General features: G+C 42.5%; 3 protein-coding genes and 1 non-coding gene across 4 annotated transcripts in view; all 4 read right to left on the bottom strand.

Moving 5' to 3' along the window:
- The window catches only part of utrn (utrophin), a 182619-nt gene extending 179285 nt beyond the window's left edge, over positions 1 to 3334 (bottom strand). The window contains exons 1-2 of the mRNA XM_078289962.1: positions 2937 to 3334; positions 649 to 813 (exon numbers count right to left, since the gene is read on the bottom strand). Of these exons, the coding sequence (XP_078146088.1) occupies positions 649 to 721 (73 nt within the window). The 5' untranslated portion in view covers positions 722 to 813; positions 2937 to 3334. The remainder of the gene's footprint in view (positions 1 to 648; positions 814 to 2936) is intronic.
- Positions 3335 to 6048: 2714 nt separating this feature from the next.
- Positions 6049 to 6131, bottom strand: trnal-uaa (transfer RNA leucine (anticodon UAA)). The gene has a single exon. It is a non-coding gene; the product is annotated as a tRNA-Leu (tRNA).
- A 2687-nt stretch (positions 6132 to 8818) lies between these two features.
- On the bottom strand, positions 8819 to 10861 carry LOC139928198 (syntaxin-11-like). Its single transcript, XM_071920643.2, has 2 exons — positions 10693 to 10861; positions 8819 to 9814 (listed from the first exon to the last, which is right to left on the bottom strand). Exon 2 carries the CDS (start codon positions 9807 to 9809, stop codon positions 8913 to 8915), a length of 897 nt encoding a protein of 298 aa, XP_071776744.1. The 5' UTR covers positions 9810 to 9814; positions 10693 to 10861; the 3' UTR covers positions 8819 to 8912.
- Positions 10862 to 11299: 438 nt separating this feature from the next.
- Positions 11300 to 14917, bottom strand: stx11b.1 (syntaxin 11b, tandem duplicate 1). Its single transcript, XM_071920460.2, has 2 exons — positions 14687 to 14917; positions 11300 to 13333 (listed from the first exon to the last, which is right to left on the bottom strand). The coding sequence occupies exon 2, from the start codon at positions 13326 to 13328 to the stop codon at positions 12432 to 12434; it is 897 nt and encodes a 298-aa protein (XP_071776561.1). The 5' UTR covers positions 13329 to 13333; positions 14687 to 14917; the 3' UTR covers positions 11300 to 12431.
- Positions 14918 to 15322: the final 405 nt, after the last annotated feature.

Below are 15322 nucleotides of genomic sequence, written 5' to 3'. Positions count from 1 at the left end.
AAAGCACTCCCCTTCCAAGAAAAACAACTTTAATTTGTCTGTGTGTGTGTGTGTGTCTCTCTGCGGGTGGCGTCTATAAAAGATTAACCTATGGAATGGAATGATCGGTTGAGAAAGGGATCAGAGTGTGCTGCTGCTCTCTAAACCCATCCCTACATTCTTGCCCTCCTCCTTTCTGTCCTGCCCATCGCCACCTTTTCTTTTACTTTCTCTTTCTCCTGGCAAAGTTGTCACATTCAGCCATCTCCGGTTCTCTTTATCCCTTTGTTGCTTTCTCTTTTCCCCTGCCTCCATGGGAGCTGAGGTTATCCATGCACAACAGGATTTCTGGCCTTGTCGGGGTTTCCTCTGGGCGACTGCCTTCATGCACGTACAACGTAACTTTCTCTCTCTCTGTTTCTCTCTCTCTCTCTGTGCAGCCATGAGATATCTGTCCTCTTGCGGAGGGCAGTGTAAATATCATCCTCTTAGATCACACTTGAATTCACACACACACACACACACACTTAACCTTTCCATCCTGCTCTGCCTGAGTACATATAGTGCATGAAAACATAAAGCATAGGCTCACATCACATCTTAGTATCTTTTCAACAATCTCAACATTGGCCAAAGATGTGATCAAGAACATCAGCGATTGGGTCGTACCAGATCTCCATTTGATGATGTCATTGAACTCCTCATTGGCTCCTCCCTCTGCGATGTCACCAGGTGATGCCATGGTAGCCAGTTAATCCACCGATATATTAATCCACACTGTGTGATACAGCACCTGGCCTCTTCACACACAGTGCAATGGCCCTCTCTCCGCACCTGTAAGCAAGGATGAAGCTTTTATTCAAAGTACAGAGTCTATTTTTTGTGTTGTTGTTGCTTAGCGCTCACTCCAATGTTTTGCTTTGTGACTGTAAGTGATGGGAAGTTTCCTCCGCAGGAAGCCTGGGGAGTGGGGGTGTCACATGCGTCGAAGCAATACACACACACACACACACACAGCCAAACAGTCAAACACACCCACATAGTAGTCACACAGGGAGGCAGGAAGATCTGGCACCTCATGAGGAACTGAGCTGTTAAAACACCGACAGCTGTTGGGGGCTTGCACCTCCCTCCTCCCTCTCTCTCTGCTCGAAGTTGTTGGGGAGGAAACAAATTAGATTCACACCATGACCTTAAGGTGGCATTCTGGACATTGATTTATGTAGGAAATGACTGCCGCAATCATAATTTATGTTGTAATAAGCGAAAATCATAAGGTAGACTTTTGTAAAGGTCTGGGTCAGTAAGAAACCAGTCGATGACCAAAAGCAGGGTCCAAAATGCACCAAATGTAAGTAAAATCTGTCTATTTGAATGCCTCAGTTATATACAGTCTTTGGTTTTTGCCTGTTCTCAAACTTTGTCCCTGCTGACCACCGTACACTCTCTCTGACCGTGAGCACATCTTCAAAATGCTCTCTTCCAATTTTGAATTCTGTTGCACTTCATAATGAATTATAAACTTCTTCCACTGTATAAGCAGGTTTTAAATTAACAAATTGGCATTGAAAACAGGTTTTATACCATTTTTTTGGTATTTCTATGAATGTAGGCTATATTAACTGTTTTGGCCGGTGAATCACATTCTTGGCAGGTACGTTTTCGAGCTCTTGGCAGGTGAGCCAAAAAGTTAATTTCAGACACTGGCTAGGCGTCTGGGCAACAGGGTGATGTAGTGATTAGGGAGACTGCAGGACCCAGGTTCAAACCTCCCTGCTGAAGTGTCCTTGACCAAGACACTACACTTGATTTTTAATTTGTTGCCATGTGCTAAAAACGGCATGTGTCATTGTTTTTCGGTTTCAAACAGGCGGCACTCACATCCGCTTCCAGTCAGGTCCTTGAGAAATGCACCATGTATCATCAACACTGGAAATGACCAGTTCACTGCTGCTGCTGCTGCTGCTGCTGCAGTGACATGACACCTGCCAACTGTATTATACTAGGTTAGGTTAGGTTGCAAACAAATGACTTAAATGTTGGCCTTATTGCAACTTTAAATGCCTGCACCATTTGTCCAGTGCAAGTGTAAATCTTGTGGACTGTTTTAAATTTAGGATCTCCTTTCATTAAAAAAAAAAAAACCTCAACCTAGTCCAGTCCTGAGAGAGCTTGAGCCTTTACCATGAAAGGAGTTTATGTGCAGTTTTATCGAGCAGTGCGTGGTGATTTACAATTCTTGAGGGATGATGCAAGACCCAAAAATAACAACTGTAAATTTGAGGAAAAAGGCAGACCCATGTATCCAGTGTCTTGACAATTTCAGTTCCTCTCACCATAAGAAAGCCGCTTTGACAACCAAGGCCAAAACAAGTGAACGGATTCAATCAGCCAGTTTGAACCAAACAACTTTAAAGCTGCATAATTCTACAGAAAAGTGTGTAGTATTTTCTAGTTATGTTTCTTTGAACAACTAGAGTAGTGTGTTTCAGGCTTTCCAGGCCAATAAATTTGGGCTAATTTACTCATATGTCGTTTTAATCCGATGAGATTACCACCACCATCCTGACGAAAAATCACAGTAAAAATGCTCTGATTTTCCCATAGGGATTTAGTGTGTCTGTGGTTTTCAATAGTGACTCTATGGTGACTTTATCGTGCTTAATGGCATTTTATATCCTGTGGTATCACTATAATATTCCTATGTGTTTGCTGACTCTTGACCAGGCATTTTAAAATCTGGCTGCAGCCTACGTGCAACTCCTCCGTTCTTCAAAGTAAAAACATTTTTTGTCTGATAATTTTCAGTGTCTAAACTTCATAAACTTTACATCTACAACTCAAAACTGAAAGAAAAAATGGACTTTGCTTTTCGGTGTTTTGGTTTGACACAGATAGCTACAATGTTTAGGCTACAACTCCGATGCATTTCATGGATCTGGATCACACACACTCACCTCTGCTGTCACCGAGGGGCGAGAGTTAGGAGACTTGTTCCGTACAAACAAGTCCAAAACTTGAAGATTGTGGATAAACCAATGAAGTAAAAATATACCGAAAAGTAAAAAAAAAAACGATTTTAAGGCATTTTCTACGGGGTAACGTTACGAGGCACTCTTCTTAACTATGCTCAGAAAGCACAGTCCTCAAGCGCATCCACTCTCCACAATAACAATGTGCCAAAAAAGCTCCAAGAGACGCCTTTAATTAATCCGTAAAAACACAGCTGCTGTTGTCTTGAAAGCACACGGGAGGCTGTCTACTCGGAGACGGAGAGATGGTTCTTTCATTTCACGGGTGGACACCGCAATACTGTGGAGTTTAGTCCCACAACTTTGTTCCTGTTGCTTGCTTGTCTCTCTTTCCCCTGCTGCTTCCAGAGCTGCGTCAAGCCGCACATAGTTAGCTACAAAAACATCGGAAGTTAGGAGATATTTCCTTCAAAATAAAGGTGGAAAAAAACAATGCTTTTTTTTTTTACAAGGAAGAGGCCGTTCTTACAACTTGTGTAGTAAAGGTTTTGTGTCAAAGCAAAGGTTTTGGGGATTTTCTGACAGTCTGCAATGTTGGCTATTGCAAGCACAGGGCATTGCGTTGGTGGCATATTATGGCTGACTAGTGAAATTCTCTGTTTACTTTGCCCCATCAGTCACAGGACAGCGTCCCTTGCTCAAAGACACTTCAGCAGGGCAAATGCTATACGACACAGGGCCTTGAACCCCGATCCTCAGGCTTACGGAAGGTCCATGACTGCTTGGTCCCCCTGTCACCGTAGAGACCAATGTGAGTATGGATATATGCTGTGAAAAGGATTTATTGGGGAAACAGCAATTGTCATTTGATACAGATTCCTCCTTCATTGCAGTCTGTATTTTCAAGAATTGCTCGAAACTCGTTGCAACACATTCGTCAATGGGATTTTATTTTGAAAGGTGGAGCCGGAAGTGTTATTTTTCACTCTGGCTTACTTGACGCTAGTCTGCTGCTTTTTCCCCTCTGGCTGTAAAACTTTTCCTGACGCGCTGATGGAAACATGGCGCGGTGGGCGTCACGTGACGGCGCACCAAAGGAACCAATGATTCCCAATGGAAAAGACAAAGCTTTGAATGAAATGTCGAATGTCGTAATTGGGATGCTGAGTAGGCCAAATGCTTTCCAAAATGTCTCTTCTGTAGGTTGGGGCCCATTGTTTTATTTACTCGAATGGTGAAATTAAACTATTCCTGATTTTGCTGGGGACCTCCTGGAACCACTTCAAGGACCCCTGGAGGTCCTCGGACTGTCTTTGGGAACCACTAGATTAAGGCACTTTTACATATGATGATATTTGGTGTAGCTTGATAAAATAAACTTGATAAACTTAGCTTAACTGAACATAAGGGTATTTAATTCAAAGGACTTGTTCAATGGCCTGCTATATTCAGGAATGTCCAATTCCCACAATAGTATGGAAAATATTTAAACGTTTGCCTAATACATCAATCCAATTGATTTTACAGCACAGCAGGGTCCAAGAATCAAAGAAAAGAAATACAAAGAGAGAATAGTTTGCTATGAATCTACCCTGGCCATTTCCGTAAAGACCAGCAATATCAGTTCTAAATTTAGCAATACAGAAAACGCAAGTCTTTCTTGTGTGTCAGGTCTGGTTTTATTACATAGGGTGTTACGCTGGCCTCAAAGGCAACAACTTTTCCGGTCCAAGAGAGGACTGAATAATAGATTAAGGCCCATGGAAAGAGTCTCTGAGGCTTTGGTGATGCAGAGATGTTGATCTTCCATTGTAAGGCCTTGTCCCTCTCCCTCCCTCTTCTCGGTTGTCAGGGCTCTTTTGTGGATGCTTCCTCGCACAGCTCAAAGAAGAAGCTCAATTTCACAAATTAGTGCTCTGTTGGGCCTGGAGCACCTATCAAGTGACAGCATAGGTGGTGAGTAGAGAGGGAGTGAGAGGACAACTAGGAATGTTCACCTGTAAATTCATTAACATGTGAAGGCAGATTATGTAAAAGGGAGAAGTCTGGCATATTTAAGGCCCCTATACTGTTTTTACTACATAATGATTGATTGGATTGAGGGCTTTTTTCACTCTGAAATGTATTGCCTGTGCGTTTAATACAAAGAAAGACACTAAGCTATATGTCATACATGTATTACACATGTATTACATTACATTTATAGTGTTTGTGAACACTGGAGTAAAACAGACCTATTTATGGTGGGTTAAGGACATTCCAAATATATTCCAAATGTATACAGCCCAATGAATTCCAGATTGAATCTTTAAAAGAGAAGTGCAGCTATTTTGAGTGAAACTTTTCATGAGGCAGATGCAGATGACTGGGTGTCCATGAATCCAAGGCATCGCCCTTGCAGCTAAATTATAGGGATGAGTGTGTGTAGGCCTTCAGTGGGCTGATGCTGAACTACAGCCAAGAAACTACAGCAAGGCCTTAGAGTGCCCTCTTGTGTCCCAAAACTACCATTGCTCCATTAAGGTACAGTACGTTTACCTGGGAGCCTTACTATACTAATAAAACGGCAAATTCATGATTCATACCACTAGATCAAGGCATTCACAGTTACTAGATGTATGGATATTGAGATTTTGCTGTGCAAAAAAAAGAAAAAAAATGTAATTTTACCTCTTATATCAACTTCAGTATGTCTAAACTCAAAGTAATGCAATGTATCCTTTATGTATCAGTAACTGTATCAACCAGCAGGAGGTGGGCTTCTACTGCAGAAAAATACAAATACATAAGGTGCGTTGTAATACATCTGCCGCTGTAGATGTCATCTTATAAGTTGTCCATGACCATTCAGGTCAATATAAGATTTGTTATTCCACCACGGTTACATTCTGCTGAGTGTTATCCAGTTTCACAGACTTGGCTCTGTCCGGAGTTACATGCTGCCTACAAGCTACACTGCATGGCTGATACGGGACAGTTTGCACATTTTGGAGCTTGTACGTGTTAATTATCTACATTCCACGTAACTCACTTCCGCATCTATTTACTGACCAACTATCACCATAGTGCTGAATATGTAACATCGGCAAAATTGAACTACCAGGAGTGGGGTTCGAACCCACGCGGACATATGTCCATTGGATCTTAAGTCCAACGCCTTAACCACTCGGCCATCCTGGTGTATACACTGCTCCGCACCACAGCAATGCTGTATAACTGTTCCCATATTTCACTGACAAAGTTTTATTTTTCTTTTACTTCTTTCTTTGGATTAATATTAGCATACGCCGCTGGGAATCGATTGTTTCCATGTCGACATCGCCTGACGGAAAGGAATGTTAGTGTTCGGTTAGTTAGCTAGCTAGCTAGCTAGATTAGTAGAGTGACAGGCGCGAGCTTGCTAATGTCTTGTTCGTTAGCAGAACAGCCATTACAGCAAATACCACATTGTGCATTGTCCTGTATTTGTGGTTAAAAAAATATTACCAGACACATAGAATAAACAGCAGCCTGTTGGCTTGCTACGGTTAGCGTACCACCGCTATATGGATATCGTTACCGCTAACTAGCTAGCAGTAGCCATACAAGTGCTAAGTAACGTTAGCTGATAGCTCAAGTTGCAGCATCAAAACTGAAACTGCGCGGTAGCCATTTACTTGTGCACGCTATATACAAATATTAATTATTGCCATACATTTTTGATCAGTTGATTAAGCAAGGGCGTGCAACAAATCGAAACATTATAGAGTAGGGACGTCTGGAGCTGAAGTCAGTCACGCAGTCTTGCTGGGGGAGTTTCCAAATGAAAGTCCGTAGAAACTTTAGAACCTTCCGCACATGGCAGTCATAAATAGAGCCGCAGTTACCAGCCAAACTTGAATCAATCAAGTGAAACAGTCTTGGAACATTTCCGCCCCCCCCCCCCGTAGAAAAAGTCTGTTGTGTAGTATCTACCTTGCTTATAATAGAGATCTATAGACATCTTATGTTGTATATTTATTTAGTGAAAATGGGTTTATATTACAAAAGTGGGAAACTTTCTTAAATTTGTCTTTGTCATGAACATATTTACAATGCATATTCTCATTGGACTGTGTGATTCTGAGAACTTTAATACACTACAAAATAAAGAGATATGGATGATTGCACTCCTTCATACACAAATTGTATCCAAACAGATCCTGAAACCTGAAAAAGTTAACATTTTCCCAAATCACTATCATATAAATCATTGGAAATAACTTAGATATTAGTTTTATTATGTCACGTTGTTCTAAAAGAAAAAAACAACATTAAAATATGTTGTTGAATATTCCAGTTATGTTGAGCATTGACACCCATAATGAAGATTTGACAGTTGTAAGTTTTAAATGTGAAAAAAAAAACCTCACAAAACCTGATGTGGAAATAATTTAATTAATAAAGCTGACACACACGTTGTCAAAATTTAACTCAAACTAGAGAAGGATTTTCATTTAATCCCTTTATTATAATAAAATTATTTATGAATGAACACTGGACTCTTTTTCTAATAAGAATATCTGAAAGAACTACAAAAACTGTCCACCATTTGTTATTCATCCCAGACATTAATACCTATTACCACTAAACACTACAGCATGTCATTCGGCTTCTTGCTGTAGGGCCGCATATCCTTTTTTATGACTCGTCATCTCCAAAACAATTACACTGCATAAACTGGTTTTTACACTGAAGAGACAAAGCATGAACAGCACAAGACGTCAAACATGTAAGAAAAGCTCATATGACGTGTCTCTTGTCCTGTCTGAAGGTTTAACAACTCGTGACTCATCAGAAAGAATCTGGAGGAGCCAGTTGATTTGTCTTTCTGCAGCCTTTTCCCCATTCTTGGGCAGGCTGGGCTGGGTCCTTTCTGACTGTCACACCTATGTGGAAAGGTGGTGTGTCTGTTCTCTCACACTTGTTGATTAAATCCTTTGAATTACACACAGTCACTCTAACTCACCCTGTTCCTCGCAGCATTGCTGTCCTTCATCACCAACCGGGTCAACTTAACATTTCAAACCACACAAACGTGTCAGTCTTACTCAGCTCATTTCACCGAGATAAGGCACCTCTCAGCATCCTTGGCAATTTCAACGTCCACTTTCTCATATCTCATCTGTGTTTATTTGATTTTTTTTTTTCTCTGAATCTCCTCCTACTCTCACAGCTGACAACAGACCTGGATGAGTTTTCTTCTTTCTTTATGACTGATAATCATTTTCTGTACTTTTGCATCACTGTGTCTTTAAAATCTTCTAACTTGACCTTACTTGACTTACACTAAACTATCCCCACTTACTGCAGTCTGTCTGTCTGTCTGTCTGTCCTCACTGCCACACCTTGATTCCTCCATCATGTTATCCCATGACTCCAACTCTTCCCCATTTATGAGGAACGTGTGGCTGTGTGGCTTGGTTTGGTGTTGTGCCAAGAACTACAAACTGACTTCAAATGACTACAACTATATCTTATTTTTATTGATGGTGACATCAGGCTAATTTTCTTTTTTTTTCTTTTTTTTTTGGAGTGATGCCATTCCCATGTTCCACCACATTTCTTTCTGCCTACTCATCATCTTTTGTCCCTCTCTCACCTCTCTGCATTAGACCTTACTTTATACCGCTATAACTATTTCTACTGTTTGCAGTAGAAATTGTAGTTCTGGACAAAGGTTTCACTTATCAGTTACATACAATCTAATCAAGGTCTACACTACTGTCCAGGGCAAACTGCTTTCGTGAGACTTTGCATTGGTTTGTTTCCCTGTTCTTCTTCTATTACACGCTTAGGTTTACCATGAATGAGGCCCATTGCATTGCATACATGAACATTTCCCAAACCTTTTTACACACTGGGTCAATGTTTATTTCTTATTTTCAAATTATTCATAAAATTGCATTTAATCAGAATAAGTGATACAGTGTTGGTGTTTCTCTAGAAAACCCGTCTCCAACAGGGTAGACAGGGGCAGCACTGCTGAAAGGGGTTCTTCCTCTTGTACTGCAGGGCCTTCTTGATGTGAATGTTGATCTTTTCGATGTATTCCTGCGTGCCACACACATTAGCCTCAATGTTGTTGAGCATGGATCCCTGCTCCTCCACCAGCATGGCCATGTGCAGGAACAGATCGTGGACCTCCTTCATCCTGGCCTCCAGCTCTACCAGCTCCTTATGTCTGCCTTTGATCTCGCACAGCGCCCAGCGGGACGAGCGTCCGCCCTCTGTCTGCAGGCTGTGGGACAGCTCAGCCCAGCCCTCGCCCCCTTTGTCCACCAGCGTGTCTAGCTGCTCGTCAGTGATGTCAGACCCCAGTATGGCGGCCTGTCTCTGGAGCCGCCCGCGGCACGTCTCCCTCTGCATCTCCTCAGCCTTGTTGTAGTCGCCCATGACGCCGTGGAAGGCGCGGCTGAGTGTGTCATACTGAACACGGGTGATGCGGCTCACGGCGGAGCCGGGGCCTTCCCTCTCCTCCAGCTGGCTGCTCTGCACACCCAGGGCCTGGAGGCGGGCGTAGAGGGCCTGCCCGCGCTGGTGGATCCCCCTGGCGATGGAGTCAGAGTCGTGTTTGATGAGGGTGAGGCGCCGCACGCTGGTGCCGAAGCGCTCGTTGTGTCTGCCCAGGCGCTCCACCTCCAGGCGGAGTAAGGAGATCTCCTTGCGTATGGAGTGGGCCTCCTGCAGGATGCTGTCGATGCCAGAGGAGCTCTCGAACACCACCGCCTCCTGGGACAGAGTCACCTGGTCCACGTCACACTCGGGTCCATACAACTCTGGCTCGTAGTCCTCCTGCTCCTCAGTAATGGTCTGCAGCATCTCCAGCCTGTCCCGCATCCTGCCTGAGAGAGCAGTGGAAAACAAGATGGTGGTTACTGTGCTCATCCCCGGTCTAGCTTCTGGTCTATAGCTGATACAGTCCTGCAAATATAGATTCAGTTCATCTTCATAAAGGAAGTAGATAACAATAAATGAAACCTACAACCATTTACTTTTATGCTAATTCCTATACAAATAGAGACAAAGCATGAGCTGATAATGCTGGTTATTGGGTTACTGTATGCACAAGTTCACAGTTGATTATCTCAGGAAAATGACCACACCCATCCTATAGTCTATACCACAACAGTCGATAACACAACCACTGCAGCTGATACACACAACTGGTCAGTCAGTGTTATGTAGCTACAGTATGTTTCTTGTCTGTGCGATCTGAGACAATAGCAGCAGTCACAGCTCTGTGGGTCATAGGAATGTTTTTATTTAAACCAGGAACAAGGAAACCAGCAGACATTTCCTTTGCAAGTGGAGGAAAAGTTAGCATTACGTGAACGCCGAGTGTATATCTAGACAGTCGTCAACATATACATTTTGTAGATTTGCAAAATAAGACTTTCAAAATTGTGCTGATTGCCCTCCACGTTTCTCTGTCACTTTTCACTCTCATTCAGTCTTTCTCTGCACACAGAACTCCTCATATTATGTTGACAGAAATTCAATGAAAACCATTTTAAAATCTGGCTAAATGTAGGATAAAATCATTGAAATGTCTTCCTTCTGATAGACATTGAATCAATCCTATCATTCCTAGCTGCTGAGGCAATGTACCGCTAATTAGTCCCATCAATTATCCACTTGTCTCCAGGTGCCTCAACTACACATAGTACCTCAGCAAATCAATCAAATATTGTTAACCTGTGACACGTAACAAGTATCTTACCTCTTTTTAATGACTGCCACAATATCAGAAAACTAGTAGATCCCTTCCATGTGTCTCTCTTTGATTCATTTGGTCCAATGCAGTTGAGAAAGCCTCTTGTTACTGCTTGAGAAGGAAGTTGCTAATCTGCATCTCTGCTCCATGTGTGTGTGTGTGTGTGTGTGTGACTGTCTGCCGCCCCTTTCCTAGGTGATAGCCATGAGCCTTCCCACTGCCACAAGCACAATAGTTCCTTGGAAGGAAACACGCTTTTTTTTTTTAGTTTAGTTTCATTTTATTTCAGGAAGTAAGGAATGTGACTGCTTTTACTACTGAAGTGAGATGACACTCAATGAGAAATTTACTGAGAAAACCTGAGAATTTTTATTTTTATTTTTTATGTCATTATACTGTGCATCATTGAATTAAACTAAAACAGGCAGTTGTGAGTCTGTAGTGAGTCTGTAGAATGATGAATTACCTGTGTGTGTGTGTGCGTGCGTGTTTGTGAGTAAGAGAGAGGTAGCTTGAAAGAAATTATGTTGATATATTACAGTAAACCTTCACTTTTTCACAAGAATTTGAATATGTAGATGTATATTTAATGTTCAAACCAAGAACAGAAAACAAACACACTGCATTTTAATGTAATCATTTATGTAATATACATGACACCACAATATACAGACATAACAGAACGGAATTATCATACACATAGTATCAATGAGAAGTAACAGATTGTTTGACATCACAATACATCAACTGTATGATCCCTGCGTAATATCAAGACTGATAATCATCCCATGTGCTTAAAGTGAAGTTTCTGCCCCTCCTCATCTACTTATTGATGTCCTTAAAAGAGATGAGGGATTTATAGGGATTTCGAATATGTTATGGAATTTGTGGTCAACACAGAACAGTTATGATCATCCCCAGAATTTCATAATTTATATATACAGCAAATGTTGACAACATCTCCAACCTCATCAACAAGACTTCTTCAGCACTATTTCTAAAACATTATTTTTCCTTCAGTCTCATGTCTGCAAGTAACATTTGTATGAGTTCCATTTTTGCCAGTGCGTTGACATGCAGTGACATCATTATTTGACCTGGGTAAAATAGTACTGGCAAATAATTATTTGTGTTTGTTTTAACTGGCATTGAGTACCATATGTGTGTTGGGTTACTGCATCAGGAAAGTATCCTAGCTTCACTTTCAAATCTTTTTCTGGGACTGTATACAAAACTTTCTGGCACTCATTGTATTGTCTTAGGTGGCAAACCCCACTCATGTGGGAAAAAAACATGAAAAATATTTTCAAATCCTATTTGTCCCAGGTCTGCATCACACCTCAGTCATGAGGAACTGAATCCTGATGTGGAAATACCAGTCTCAAACCCTTCATACAAACATTAAAGACATCAACTTGCATGACCTAAATACAATTTAAAAAAACATTTTTGCTTCTTAATCTAGACACAATGAGAGTCTTATATCATACCTTTATAGCAAGCCTTTGCTTTACTTCCTGGAAAACTCAACTCAGTGCAATGCATGTTTGTTATGTGACAGCTCTGCAGGCCGTGTCCATTAAACAGTGCTACTTTGCGATAATGAGCACTTACACTAATGGTACATGCAGAAAATGTTTGAGTAAATACCCTTATAAGTTAGGATTTTCCACTTTTCTCTGTCCTGACAGCAGACTGCTGATGTTTCACTGACCCTCAACCCACCCATTTATTCTACCAGTCTCTTAGTTATAACAGGGGAAGCAGCTGCAAAACATCTTCTTGAAGGGATTGTTCTTGTCGTGGCGTTTGGCCTTGCCAAGTTTGACCAGGGCTTCCTGTATGTCCATGTCAGTTTTCTGAATGTTGGTTTGGATGGAGGTCAGCATCGGGCCCTGCTCCTCCACCAGCAGGGCAATGTCCAGGAAAATCTCATGGATGCTGTTGATGCGGGACTCCAGGTCCACCAACTCCTGGTGACGTTTCTCAATCTGGGTCAGGGCCGACCGAGCCGTCTTGCCTTCAGTCAAAATGTTCTCGCTAAAGACGTTCCAGCGGCCCATCTCGATCATCTCCTCCACCTCTTCGCCCGTCACCTCACGCCCCACTATCTCCATCTGCCTCTGGATCTGGGCCTTGCAGTTCTGCCGATGGCTCATCTCCGCCTCATTGTACTCGAACATCGCATCGCGGAAGCCGTTGCTGAGGCAAGCATACTGGGTTCTGGCAATACGTGTGACTGCAGCGTTAGAGCCGTGCTCTTCTTCCAGCTTGTGGGCTGTGCTGTCCATGTCCTGCAGGTGTGTCAGCACACCCTCGGCCCGAGCCTTTATATCTGCCCCGATGGCGTTAGAATCCCTCTTGATAGCGCTCATGCGGGTGGTGCCCTGGAGCATGCGGGAGTTCTGCTCGTGAAGCCGTTTGACCTCCAGGCGGATGAGCTGGACCTCTCGGTGGATGTCTTGGGACTGGGCGAAGACCTCCTCCAGGGCGGGGCTGTTGTCGAACACCACGGCCTGGTGGGGCAGCTCCTCCTCCAGGTCCACGTTGCTGAAGGAGTCGGAGACCGTGGACTCGGCGTACTCCATCGGCTCCACATGGCCGTTGGACAGTTCCTGCAGGTGGCTCAGTCTGTCCCTCATGATGGCTGGAGGACACAGATGGGGAGAGGGTGGGGGTTATAGATGTCAAGATGGTTCTCTCTCTCTCTCTCTCTCTCTCTCTCTCTCTCTCTCTCTCTCTCTCTCTCTCTCTCTCTCTCTCTCTCTCTCTCTCTCTCTCTCTCTCTCTCTCTCTCTCTCTCTCTCTCTCTCTCTCTCCACACATTTGTACAGATGACCCATGTGGGCAGACATGAAATGGCAAGATAAACAACTAAATTCTTAGATTCACAGCAAACTCTGGAATTAAATAACCACTTCTTTTTTAAAAAAATAGATACGATGTGTTGCAGGGTTAATAACCACAACCCTGTGTCTGATTTAAGTTGTCACACCTGTTTTAAGAGTCTTTTCCTTCTTCCTTCACATAACCCACCCAGCACTGTTCACTGGTCTGACTGGTTCTCCTAAAGAATTAGTTCAAGGTGTTGCTCCTCACCAAACAAGTTCTTTTCACTCATGATCAGATTGAAGTTTTTATCCAGAAGCTGATCAGACATTTGGTCTTTTTAATCTAATTAGTGCATCAGATAAAACTATTTTTGTCTGTACAATTCAAGCAGTAGTGTATGAAAATACTTGTTTCCAGTATGAGGTAAAGAGGACTTCAGAAGGCCTGAAAAGCCACAAGACCAAGGATTCCCAAACTACTTCTTGTCAGGGACTCAGGTTTTTGTTGTCTGTTTCTACTGTAAGTGGGAAGGTAACAGCAGAAAGAGTCCAACCTCTGATCAGAATATTCTTATATATTTTCTCACTGAGCTAACCTCCAGTGAATTCAATTACACCAAAATTAAACTATTCCTCATTTGACTGGGGACCCCCTGGAACCCACTCAAAGACCCCTTGGTGTCCCTGCTCCACAGATTGGGAACTTCAGCTGATCAATTTCATGGTAAAAACTCATTTCAGGGGGAAATTGTGACGGGCTATAACCGGGGATGTAGTGGAGAAACCACTTAAACTCAGTTTCCCCACATTTTTATTTGCACAATACTTTACCCACCTTTTTAGGCCGCCGTGCAGTAAATCTTATTCATAGAGATTCATTCATGTTATAAATCATAAGCAGTACCAAACCAATGCAAGTTATGAGGATCTTTTTAGGTCTTTTTATGAGGAAATCATAAACGTATACCTTTCTGAAAACAACTGATTTTTGTATAGTCTGTATAGGTGCTTCTTTGCCTTATGAGGTTCACCGCCTCGAGCTCATATCACCCACCTTTTAATATTTACCACTACATACACTGGCTATAATCAATTCCTACAGTCATATTAGCTGTTTGATGACGATCGATTTCCCCCCCGTTTAACAACCCTGCATGGAAGCTCCTTACCTGTTTTGCTCTGATCTCTACCGCTACCAAACTTTTCCCTCGCAGCTCAGGTCGCCGTGGTGCCGCATCACCATCCTACAGGGCAGGAAGGCGTCTCCTCCGGCTGGATGTGGCTGACGGGCTGCGGGGGAAACAAAGGCCCCCTATCAGCTATCTCTGGAGCTCAAACTGGTATTTAACTTTGGTTTTTGTTAGGCCGATGGATTGCGCCACGCCATGCGACTGTCATGATGTGACTCTGGAATGAAGTCGGGTCGGTTTGGCCTTCCTCTGACGCTGCCTCTCATGGGCGTCATTTGGATAAAAATGCCCACACCTTACGACAGGCTAGCCTATGAAAGCAAATAAGGGCCATAAAAAAACTGAATTTTAGCAGCCACTGAATACTTAATATTGAAAATTAATCACAGCTGAATTCATAACGTTTAAATATTTTACTTTGAAAACCATGTAGCCTATCTGAATTTGTTGGTTCTGAATTCACCTCTTTGAACTTGAAATGTTACATTTCTTGATTTGCAATTTCAAAAGCTGAAACTGAAATATATATTTTTTTCAATATTCACAAATTCAGATCCAAAAATTCAAGTTTCAGAATTTCAAAAAAACATATTCAGGTTGCTCACATTCGATTGG

The sequence above is a fragment of the Centroberyx gerrardi genome, chromosome 18, assembly GCF_048128805.1.
Source record: "Centroberyx gerrardi isolate f3 chromosome 18, fCenGer3.hap1.cur.20231027, whole genome shotgun sequence".
Classification (NCBI taxonomy): Eukaryota; Metazoa; Chordata; class Actinopteri; order Beryciformes; family Berycidae; genus Centroberyx; species Centroberyx gerrardi.
This window is presented reverse-complemented; position numbering and strand designations above follow the sequence as displayed.

Coding starts and splice junctions, on each gene's coding strand:
- LOC139928198 (XM_071920643.2), bottom strand. CDS start 9,809: ATGCGGGACAGGCTGGAGATGCTGCAGACCATTACTGAGGAGCAGGAG.
- stx11b.1 (XM_071920460.2), bottom strand. CDS start 13,328: ATGAGGGACAGACTGAGCCACCTGCAGGAACTGTCCAACGGCCATGTG.